Source organism: Lutra lutra, chromosome 12 (assembly GCF_902655055.1).
Source record: "Lutra lutra chromosome 12, mLutLut1.2, whole genome shotgun sequence".
Taxonomy (NCBI): Eukaryota; Metazoa; Chordata; class Mammalia; order Carnivora; family Mustelidae; genus Lutra; species Lutra lutra.
The window spans coordinates 87685570-87697665 of record NC_062289.1 but is presented as its reverse complement, the minus strand read 5'-3'; the positions used below and the strand labels follow the sequence as shown (position 1 = coordinate 87697665).

The 12096-nt window shown below is 50.6% G+C and overlaps 1 protein-coding gene across 5 annotated transcripts in view; it reads right to left on the bottom strand.

The window, feature by feature from the left end:
• RPH3A (rabphilin 3A) overlaps positions 1-12096 on the bottom strand; it is a 268753-nt gene that overhangs the window by 38587 nt on the left and 218070 nt on the right. For all 5 annotated transcript variants that reach the window (XM_047697931.1, XM_047697930.1, XM_047697933.1 and 2 more), the window contains one exon: positions 1226-1355. In XM_047697931.1, coding sequence (XP_047553887.1) covers positions 1226-1355 — 130 coding nt within the window. The remainder of the gene's footprint in view (positions 1-1225; positions 1356-12096) is intronic.

The window sequence follows — 12096 nt, the reverse complement described above, 5'->3', positions numbered from 1 at the left end:
CTCAGACATGCCAGGCTCTGAGCTGCCAGCGATCGGGGTGAAGGGACTGGGAAGGGTGGCAATTGAGCCCCATTCTCTCTTGATGGATATCAAGAGCTTGAACTCTCTCTTTCTCACCTCCCTCCCATGGCCAAGGCCAGTTAGGATTCAAGTTCCAGTCTGAGTCTTGCTTTCCAACAACAAGAACTGGAGTCACTCTCCAGCACTGGATGAGTAAATTCTCTTGAGTTCTCCGAGAGTCCCTGTGGGGTCCAAGTTTTCAGCGTCCACACAGGGGAGATCATGGACCTGATTTTCCCAACGGAAAGGCCCATATATTTGTTTGTTTATTAATTTGGTTCTTCTTTCTTTCCCCATGAATTGGACCTAACCTGGGCTATGGCTGCAGGTTCATCTCTCCGAGGAGAAGAAAGTTATCCTTATAAAAGCTATGACTGTGTGATGGTTTGAATGTTATATTTTGGCTGAGTTGCCTGGCAGTCAAAAAGGAAAACCCAATAGGTCACAAATTTTTTGCTATCTCGTTGACTGCAGCCAGTAAGTGTTTTAGCCTAGATAAACTTTCCCCATTATTGCATTCTAAATGCTAAGGGGGACCCCAAGCAGGAGAGGCCAAGTGACATTATGGATGTCCCCAGCTCAGGTGGTGTCCTGAATCCCTCTCCTGGGAATTGGGCAGAACCAAGAGTAGTTGTATCCATGTCCTGGAACTGTCAAGGGCCGACAGCTTGAGGGGAAGGTGCAGGGTGGAGGGAGCACAGAAGACTCCCCTTCAAGGACAAATGCTCAAGAAGCCCAATGGCTCTAACTTGGCCAGAGAGGGGCTTTCTAAGCCAGGGTAAGAGGAGGTTGGGCCAACCTTCCATGTACACACGGTGTAGACACCTGCCTGGCACACTTTTGAGCCTGATACATAACTCGTTCAGCCACAACCAGGACACTTGGAGGCTTAACCATAGCTCAAGTCCTAGTTCACCCTGGATGGAGCTGAGGTCCAAGGGGACAGAAGAGTCAGAGCATTTTCTAGGACAGGAACCAGAATCAGGGCTGCCCAGAAGATAGTCCGGCATGGGAGCACCTCCAAAGGAATCATGTATTGGCAACTACTTTTCAGGATCCAAGTTCCATCCCCAGGACCCAGGGCTCTCCAGGGCTTGGCTTGAGCCCAGGGCTGGCCCCATGCATGAGATGAGCAGGGAAGCAGGGGAGAGGAGGGTGACGGTACCTTCTTACAGTCCTCACACACCACACAGGCGGAGCCCAGCATTCCCAACTGTTCTCCACACAGGATGCAGCGATTCACCCCATCCCCGGCCACATTCTTCCTCATGTTCTCCAGACGGTCCACCAGGCGCCTGGAAGCAGATGCAGAGTCAGAAGGGCCCTACAGGACCAGGGACCACTGGCATCTCCCACGGTATCAAGCTGAGGTCTCCCTTCTCTGAGTTGTGGGTTCTGGAGTATCTGAGGTTGACTGCTGGACCCTTCCCCAAAATAAGGCACACGCAGATGAAATTCTGATATGTGTTCAGACCATGGCAGATCCATGTCCCATATCCTCCATCTCTTCTAGTGACCTCAGGCTAAGTACCTGATCTAGACTTTTTCTGTCTCCTGTCACCTCCTCCAGGGAAACTACCTTCTGAGCTCCAGCTCTGTTTATCTAATTGTCTCCCTGACATCTTCACTTTGATGTCTTCATTGGCATCTCCAAGTTTACTTGCAGCTGCCGTCATCATGGGTCTTCTCTATCCCCATCCCTAGCACACCTGCTCCCCTTCCCAGGATGCAGCTGGACCCTTTCCCCCCACCCCGCCATGGGCCGGGTCCCACCTGTGGGCACCATGGGCATGAGAACTGCTGGGAGGCAATTTGGGAATCACAGGTTCTAGAAGATCTCCAGCCACCCTGCCTGGCAGCCACCTGCTGCAGACTCTCCCCACAGGCCCTCCTCGCTCCTCCCCGAGTGCTCTGACTCCCAGTGTTATAAATAGCAGCTTCTCCCTTTGTGCTTCATTCATCAGAGAGCCGCTCTACCCCGGGAAGAGCCAAGAGCAGCCTGCAGGCCCCCAGAGCCTCCACTGTGACCCAGATCGGACAGAGCTGCTTCGGGAGGCTGGATGCGCAGAGCCAGAGCAACCCTCTCCTTCCTCCTTCTCCTCTCCCCTCCCTCTCCCTCCCTGTGCTCTCCCTAGAAACTGTTTCTATAGGATGACAGGCAGGGCAGTCACCAGGCGCCAGCCCCAGTCCGTGGTCGCAGAACATCCACCTAGAATACCAGTTGCTGGTGTTTACTGAGCACTTACTATGTGCCAGGTGCAGAGCTAATCCCTTACCCTGGATCTTCTTTTTTTTTTTTTTTAAAGATTTTATTTATTTATTTGACAGAGAGAGATCACAAGTAGACAGAGAGGCAGGCAGAGAGAGAGAAGGAAGCAGACTTCTTGCTGAGCAGAGAGCCCGATGCGGGACTCGATCCCAGGACCCTGAGATCATGACCTGAGCCGAAGGCAGCGGCTTAACCCACTGAGCCACCCAGGCGCCCCCCCCTGGATCTTCTTAATGAGTCCCTCCAGCAGTACACTACGCTGAGCACTATTCTTGTCCCTATTTTCCAAGTGGGAAAACTGAGAGGTTAAGTGATTTACACCAGTCACACAGCGGGAGGTGGAGAATGCTGAGATCCTGACCCAGGCACAGTCTGTCTGGAGTCCTTGTTCTTAACTGTAATTCCACCCAGCTGCTCTGTTCCAGGCAGAGCCACAGGCATCTTCTTCAACAGTCTGATCTCCACTCTGCTCAACCCCCCTGGTAGTCCCCACACCAAGGGAGACCCTCAGTCATTGGTAAGCACCAAGTTACACACACCCAGTTACCCCAGCTGGTTCCATCCCTCTGCCTCTTACTTGCCCAAGCTTGGAACGAGACACCCCACAGCTGCCCCATCATTTTGTTTTCCTGAAAAGCCCTCAATGTAGGGTTGAGAAGTCTGAAGTTTGGCCCTGGATTTTGCCTTTCTGGGCTTGATTCCTCATCTGTAAAACAGAAGGTGTCGGGCTGAATCAGCGGTGGTCAAACTGTGCTTTACGGCACCCCAGGGTTCCTTAAAGGCAGTTTAGGGGCCACTCACTGGAATGGTGGGACGGGGTGATTCTGAGGGCCCAGAAACCCTACTTCATCCACAGCATGTCGCATTTATCACTTTTGTGTGTTTAGAGTGTTGAATTAGATTTCCTTTGGAAAGCTACAGTTTAAAGAAACAGCCTAAAGCTGTCCAGAGCACGTAAACTTCAGGATGCCTTTCAATATCGTAGAATTATCAAATGTTATGAAATAATGAGGCGAGCTGATGGGAGGTAGGGCATGGTGAATTCATGATGACACTTTCCTTGTACACATTTTCCTCTTTTACTATTTCTTCCTTTATCCACTGCCCTAGCCAGGAAATGGTGAGATTTTGTTCTCCTTACTCTAGCAGGGCAGGGCCCCCAGCACAGAGAGGATGAGAGACTTGCCTGGGGCTGCTCAGCGAGGGTGGGCATCTAGTTCTCTGGGTCAGGAAATCATCTCTGCTTTCCATGAAACCCTTTTGGCTTCCCGCCTCAGGTCAAGCCTCAGGAAGACAGCCCAGACCAGATGACCCAATTCTAAACCACAGTGCGTTCTACTCAGGAGTCTCAGAGGCTTTCCTGCCTCCCTTGGAAGATCAAGGCCTCAGACTCACTCACCGTTTAAACCCACATTCTTAAGCCTCTACCCAAATGCTTGTTTCTTGCACTGTTCACTCCTCAATGCCAAAAGGCCCCATGAACAGGCCTTATATGCGGAGAGTCTCATTAGCTCCTATCAGTACAGCAAATGACATGGAAAAACAACAGATTTAAGATCATTATTCAGAGGTCTCAGCTCAGGAACCCTTGTTACTCACGAATTCGGCAGAGACCAATAAGGACAGAAACACGTGTGGGCTGGGACGAGCCCACCTTCCTTCTCTGCTCCAAGATCTTCCCTGCAGCCCACTCGTGTGGATACCCTCCCTGCAGCCCCCGGTGCTAGAACCTCAGCACCGACAGCTGTCACTGCCAAAGGTCATAAACTTAGCACGGAAACTTTGCAGGAAGCTAAATCGAAATTACATCATGGAAGACCGCGGGTCACCGATGGGTCTTTATCCTGGTGATAAAACATTTTGGTTTCTTTATCCCAGAAGGAATGTGTGTTCTTACCAGTCTTGGCAGGAGCACCCTGTGTGCACCCCAAGGGATGCCGGCAACCCTCCGTGCGTTCAAAAAGGATATGGAGGCATGGAGCCCCTCCTCCCACCTTGTCAGCTATGGGTCTGCAGAAACCCCCTGAGCAGTTTTTCCAGGAGCCATGCATGGGGGTGTGAAGGGGTGGGGGGGGTGCTCTCGAAATTGGATTTGCCTGGGGATCCCCTGGGGAGAGAGCTCAGCATGCAGACAGTGATGCTGTGGGATGGAGGCGGGGTCTAGGAATCTGAGTCTCAAAGCGGCTCCCTCTGTGATTCTGATGCTGGTGAATTCCTAGGCACACTGGGGAAGCACTGAAGGAAGAAAGGGAGCAGGAGGGCAAACCGCTTGGGAGAATGTCCTCCTTATTATGTTAAAGGAGGAAAAAGACCCCCACCCCAAAGCTCAGGATGTAGAACTGTAGTCAGGGTGCAAACTGGGGTTTGGAACACGTGCAATGAATTTCATGATGTACACTTGACAAAAAAAAAAAAAAAAAAGGAAATCAGAAAGGAAGCACACCCAAATATTCACAGTGAGAATCACTGGGTGGTGGGGCCTTATAAGTAACGTTTATTTCCTTTTTTTTTTTTTTAATTTGCTTCTTTAATGCCTCTGTCTCCCTCCGTCCTCCAGCACCCGATTAGCTGGCCTCCCCATATGCTTCCTTCCTTAACCCCCACCACGAACATGTGTTGCCTTTATTTTAGAAGAGAAAATGCATTTTTGAAGATAGAGAGCCAGGAAGGCAGGGTTAAAAGACGTGGTTTGAATCCTACCTTCTCTCTCTCCAGTCAATGACCTTAAAAAGCCTCTGTTCTCTGGGAGCCCTTTTCCCAGACTTTACTGTGAGGGGGTTAGAGGAGGTGAAGCTCAAGTTTCCTCCCACGGGTACCAGTCAGGGAGTCTCAGATCCTGAGGCTGAAATGCCGCGACTTCCCATGGCGTCTTGAAACAGAAGTTCCCTCCATGTCGAAGAGAAGGCCCTCTCTGTGTCAGCGGTCTGTTCTGTTTGCCTGTCTGATGCCTCCACATTAAGAGCCCAATTAGCTGGACACCATACGTGCCTGTCACTCTCTAGTTATGTCTTTACATGCCCGATTAACTTTACGACTACCACTCATGCCCTGCGTCCAGGAAACCCATCCGTCATCAGGCTGGGTGCTTAAGGAGAGTTGCTGCTTACTCTGTGACTTCTTGCATTTCCCAGGACGTTTCCAGAAGCACCAGAAGGCTACGTCTCCTCTTCTGGGTCCCAGCGGACCAGCCCTGGAGGTGGCGGGAAGTGGATTCCCAACTTGGTCTGACCTTGCTATCCAAATGGAAGCAGATGGGCTACTCATACATTCAGATATTTATGGAGCGCTTGCCATGTGCCAAGCAGACAATGAGGACCCAAGAGGGAGCAAAACAGGTGAGTCCCTGCCTGAGTGGAGCTGGCATTATAGAGAGGCTTGGGCCTTACTGAATTCATCACACAGATCATCATAATCACACTCATAGTAAGTTCTCTGAAGGACAAGTATCAGTGATCAGGAGAAGGCAGAAGAGAGGGACAGGAACCATCAAGAAGGGACCTCGGAGGAAGTGACCATCAAGTTGAGATCTGAGCATAAAGAGGAGCTGACCCAGTAAAGAGGGCGAGAAAAAGCACTTGGAAGAAGAGGAAACAGCACGTGCAAAGGCCCTGTGACACACTCAGCATGGCTCATGGGCTGGATGGAGGAAGATGAGGCTGGAGGGGTGGGCAGGGCCTGCTCCATGCTGGGTCTTGATGGGATAGCATCAAGAGGCTTTAGGTAGAGAAGACTCAACATCTCCATTTCGAAACAACAAGTGGACATAAGAGTGGAGCCCTTGAGACGTTCAGAGCAGTGAGAGTTTCAGATGCCGCAGTGGGTCCAGGCAGAAAGAGGCAGGTAAGTCCCCAGACTTTGTCTACGTGTGGAGCTGGACTGGGTCTCTGGAAACCACAGGATTATCCCCTGTAGGTCTAACGCAGTACTGCTAGGAGTACAGTAGCAGGAGGGCCGTGAAATCCCGTTGCCCAATAGCAGGCTCTAGGAAGCTGCCCCGAGTGTTAGTTTCCTATTGCTGATGTAACAAGTCACTGCAACCTTAATGGCTTAAAACAACATGTATTTATTACCATCACAGTTCTGGAGACCAGATGTCTGACAGGGATTTCACGGGGCTCAAGTCAAGGTGCTGGGAGGGCTGTATTCTTTCTCGAGGCTCCGGGAGCAAATCCATTCCTTTCCCTTTCCCAGTTTCTAGCAGCTGCCTGTAGTCCTTGGGTCATGACCCATCCTCCATCTTCAAAGCCAGCAAGTGTAGCATTTTCCAATCTTGCTGTGACTCTGACCCTCCTGCCTCCCTTTTATAGGGACCCATGTGATTACACTGGGTCTACCAGATAATCATCCCATCTTAAGAGTCTTAACTTAATCCCATCTGCAAAGTCCCTTTTGCCATGGAAGGTAACAGATCTGTAGGTTTCCAGGGATTAAGGTGTGGATATCTAGGGGTTTGGAGCAGAGGACCTTTATTCTGCCTACAACACCCACATCCCTGCCCCATCTGCCACCCAGGTCCCATGTCCACCTGACTCACATCTGAATCAGACTTCTGCCCTCCTGTCCAGAGCAAGGTTTGGGCAAAATATCTCTATGCCTCGCTGTGGATGTCAGACAAGCCAAACTTTGGGCTCTCAGGATCCTGAACACCTTCTCCAGGCGCTCATGCTCAACCCCAAGAAAATGCAGAGTCCCTACACACAGGTACACACACACACAGGCATGCACACACTTCCAGAATTTAGAAACAGGCAGTGATGCAAGGCTTGGGGTGACAATTCCGGGGTGAGCTTGCCTGGGTCCCTATTTGGCTTTGCCATTCCCCGCTCTGGGATCCCCCAAGAAAGTTACTTAACCATTCTGAGCCTCTCTTTTTCATCTATAAACCAGGGAAAACAAAGTTCTGACCTCCTACAGTTGTAGCCAAAATAAAGTAAGAGTGTTTTTGTAAAATGTCTGGAACATGATAACTACTCAGTAATGGTTGCTGCTAATTATTTCTTCTGGAAATCTGTGGCTTTTACAACTCCCTGTACCCCAGGAAATCTGTCTTTTGAAAAAGTCTTAGAAGGAGCTGCAATGACTAGAAACGGACATGGATGGTCCATATCCACACAGGTGAACACATTCATACACGGGCACACCCCTAGAAGCACAGGTCCACGTGTATCTGTGAGCACACCCGTGCACGCTCACAGACCTGTGAACGATCACACCTACATGCAGAACGCGCCTTCTCATGCACAGCTCCCAGAAAGCCTAGCTCCGTTTGGCTGCCTTGTGCAGACGAGGACAGAAACCACGTCGCGGGCTGACCCTGCCTGTTCCTAAAGCCCGGGCTCCCTCAACAAGCACAAACTGGCCTCAGAAACATTCTGGCAGCTGCTTCTGCACTAGAGTGTCTCGATGAATGTTGGGAGAAGGCTAGTGGAGCTACAATTATGCGGGGAAGTAGGCTTAATGTGGTGTGCTGTGGAGACGAGGCATCCTGCCCATGAGGCATGATGGCTTTGCAGGCGAGTCCTCAATCGGGGAGGGAAAGGGCAGAAGGCTGGGGCTGCGCCACTGATAGGATGGGGCTGGAGCGGCCGCCTTTAGAGCAGCGGTGGGCTGTGATCACACGCGATTTGTAAAAATTGCACAAAGTGGGAGAGTATCTGTCATGTTGTCTCTCTCTCTCTCTCTGGCTCTCCTGTGTTTTCTCTCTCTCTCACACACACCATCAATTCCAGATTGAGCTGCTTTTCCCCTCACCCTAATTGCCCAGTGGGGGAGGATATTACCGTTAAGTTTATTAAACTTGGCGTTTTCTCAAGTCAGTAGCAGATCCTCTGCTGTGAACGGGGACATGGCTGCTCTGAGGAGGGCCGGCCTGAGTCTCCATGGCCAAGGTCTCTCAGGAGCCTGTCCTTAAATGACTGAGCTGCTCTATCATGAAGCCGTTCGGCTGGCATGCGGGACGTGAGCATTTCAGACTCATTAATTCTCACTGTTGTTTATTGCTGTCGACACCTGGGGAGCTGTAGATCCTCATTTCTCTCCTTGATGGATTGGGGAATGGGATTCCTGCTCAGGCCTCAGCTCTTTGGGGAGAGAGTCACCTCAGCTCAGAGCTGGAGACAAGGGAGCCAAGAGAGAAAGACTGCTGGAGGGTTCGGCAGAGCTAAGGTAAGTCTGTCAATGCCAGGCAAGGAGCTGGGTCATTATAAACCCAGCGATAGTCATGGTTACCAGGTGCTGTGCTAAGTACTGCATATGCACTGTTTCTTTCTTTCTTTGAAGATTTTTTTTGTTTATTTGAAGGGGTGGAAGGGTAGAGGGAGAGAAAGTCCCAAGCAGACTCCTCACCAGGTGCAGAGCCTGACGCCGGGCTCAATCCCGTCACCCCAAAATCACGACTCAAGCTGAAACCAAGAGTCGGAAACCCAACTGACTGCGTCACCCAGGAGTCCCACATGCGTTGTTTTCCTTAGGCCATCTACAACCTGTGAAAGCAGCTCCATAATTCATCCCCATTTTACAGATGGGAAACCGAGGCACATAGGGTGTGCGAGGGGCAGAGATGGCGCCGGAGGCGAGGTCTAACTGCCCAGATGTTGTTGCCCCCTGTAGAAGAATGAAGTCTTTGTTTCTCTGTAGTGTTTAGGGGTAGAGCTCCTTCTAATCCCTCCCCAAGCCTGGCCTCAAGCCGGGGATGGGAGGGAGAGGACAAGGGTCACTGCCATGGAGAGACAGGAACTGTCCCACTGAAGGAAGAAGTGTGTGAGACAGAACTGGTTAGCCTGAGTGAAGATCCAAGACACCCTGTAAATTCTTGACGTCCCTAAATCCCTTAACTCACTTGTCAATTTGCCTTCCCTCCCTGCACCCCAGAAGGCAACAGGATAAAGTAGAGAGACAGATTCAAGTTCAAAAGCCTGGTTTAGTCCTGTAAAGGCTGTGCGCCCCCGGGCAAGTATCCGAACCTCACCGAGCTTCGGGTTTTTTCAGCCATATGGCAAGGACAACAGTCTATCTCTCAATGAGGACATTAAGGAGGTAAAAGGACGTGTAACATATTTGGAAGGCCCTAGCACAGCGCTTGGCAAATAAATACTTGCTTTTCTACAGAACAGCAGAGTTAAGACTCTAGCCCTAGAGCCAGCCTGCCTGAGGTCATAATCCCAGTTCTATTGCTTTTTAACTGTGTAACCCTGGGCAAGTTGCTTAACTGCTCTGTGCCTCAATTTCCTCATCTGTAAAATGGGAATGATGATAACGTGGCCTCATGCATAGGATTGTTACAAAAATTACATAAAGGACTCTATATAAAGCTTCGAGCACAGGGCTGGCACGTGGAGCTTTGTAAGAGTGAGCTACTGTTTTATTTCCCTAGATGTGGAGCATGGCACCAGGAAAATTCTCAAGTCTGTTTCTTCTTCCTTTAGTGAACCACTAACAAGAGGGCTAGAGCAGCGGTTCTCAGCAGGGAGCATGTGGCAATGGATGGAGACACCTGGGGTTGTCCTAGCTGGGTGGAGGGTTACTAGAGGCATCTAGTGGGCGGAGGCTAGGAACGCTGCTAAAAAAAAAAATTACCTACGATATCCAGAACAGTATACACCACAAAGAATGATCTGTCCTCAAAGGCACATAGTATGATGGCTGAAAAACCCCAGGTTGGAAGGACTCCGAGACCCCATGGTCCAACTCCCCATTTTACAGATAAGGTCCAGAAAGTGATGAGGTCAAAGTGACTCAGTGCGAGGCTTAGGGTTTAGGATTCATTCAGCATGAACTATCCCTCCAACACATATTCATTTGTTCTCCGTTTTATGCCAGACACTGGGCTACTTAAGGAATTAGGAAGACTTCCATGTTCATCTTGTAAAAACAGGCTGCATAAAGTATTAACGTGAGAGGACACTTGAAACCATTGATCCAATGCCTGGGGACACTGAGGTTCTATCCCTCAGTGATTCTTAACATAGGAAGGTTCAGAGCCCCCACACTCCCCGCCAAGTCTGGTGAAATCTATTATATTTCTTCTCAAAAAATACACACAGACACATGCACAAATGCTTACGAAGCCCTGAATCCTATTTACAGAACACTTAGGACTCCAGGTCAAAAAAAAAAGGCCACAGTGTGGTGGGTGGTCTTCCTTTTGAAAGAAGAGAGCATGATCTGGCTTACTGTCAGTGTATCAACCTAAATCAATGTACCAAGGTTACAGGTCTTATTACTCACTTCTCCCTCTGTCCACATTTTGGAAAAATTCTGTGCCAAAAACATAGGAGATGATGGAACTGAGATGGGGAAGTGACAGAATCCCACAGAGTCCGTCAACCACAGGTCTCCCCGTGTCTCTCTGCCTTCCTCCTCCATCACAGCGTCTGGACACCAAGGTTAATGACAAATCCTAATTACTTTTTGGGGCCCATCTGTTTAGGGAAAATGACCTCAGATGGAAGCCACCCAGCTACCCGTCCCTTGGCACAGGCAGGGTATGTGAGCCAATGCCTTTGAGAGGCTCTGGACAGAAAGAAATATAAGGACGCAGAGGGGCCTGCCAGTTGGTAAAAACAAAACAAAACCACCATCAGATTTTCCTAGGCAAATGTTTAACTGCAGAGTCAATACATTGAAAAGTCCGGTGGACACCCTATGGGTGTCTGTCCAACTCACAAACGTCCTTCTCACCCTTGGCAGCCACACCAGTGTGACCTGGCACCCCTGGTATGAGAGATGGGTGACCCAATCGGACTTCCTTCCCAGGGAATGGGGAGTGAGGCTATGAAAACCAAGCGGGGAGAAAAGAAACTTTCCTGAGGCCAGGCTGTGTTCCTGCCCCTGGGTCCCCTGAGATAGCTCCCAATCTTTATATTAAACTCGCCTTTTTGCATAAGGTGGTAGAGTCTCCAAAGATGGCCACCATTAACGCCATCCTTCCCTGGGGGCCTAAGTCATTCTTCCAGAAGGAGGAGGGACCTATTTCCCCTCTCAAAGAGAACGTGGAGGGGTGACGCCCCACCGGTTCCAGACCCAGCTGCTAAGAATCCTAGCAACTTCCATCTTTGCTCTCTTGGGATCCCGCTGCCATGTAAAGCTCAGGCCAGATTACGGAAAGGGCAGAGATCCTACAGAAAGGCTGGGCCACAAAGAGAGCACCAAAGCACAGACATAGGAGCTGAGCTTTTATGGCCCTCCCAGTGCAGCCCGGCCACCAGCTGAATGCAGCCGAGTGACCCCAGCCCACGCTGCATGGAGCAGAAAACCCACCCAGCAGAGCCCTGTCCGAGTGCTCAACGCACATGATCATGAGACAGCACAACTGCTGTTGCTTTGACTCCCTAAGTTCCAGGTGACCGTTATAGAACAGTTACAGAACAAGAGATGACTCAAGCAATCTCCCTGGAATTCATTTCCTTTCCTGCAAAGAGCATTCGGGGTGTGAAAAATAAACTCTGCTATCCCACTCAGCACCTCAGTTAGGAATGTGGGGGCAAAAGGAGGCTGTTTAATGAGTTTCCCTGCTGGCCATCATCTCTCCCTGCAGGGATGCTGAAGAGAGCAGAGCTGGGTTGGAGGCTGAGCAGTGAAGCAAGGTTTGGACACCCCTCCCCTGCTTCCCACCCCCCACACACACCCCTCTATCCCCGCAGGTCAGAAGCAAAGAGGCTTCCGGGAGAGACGTAGCTCTTGCCTGATGCTTGCCTGGGGTTCCCTGGGGTGGCCAGCTCTAGCCAAAGCGCCCCAGGGAGGGAGGGCCTCCTGGGAGGCCTGACGGC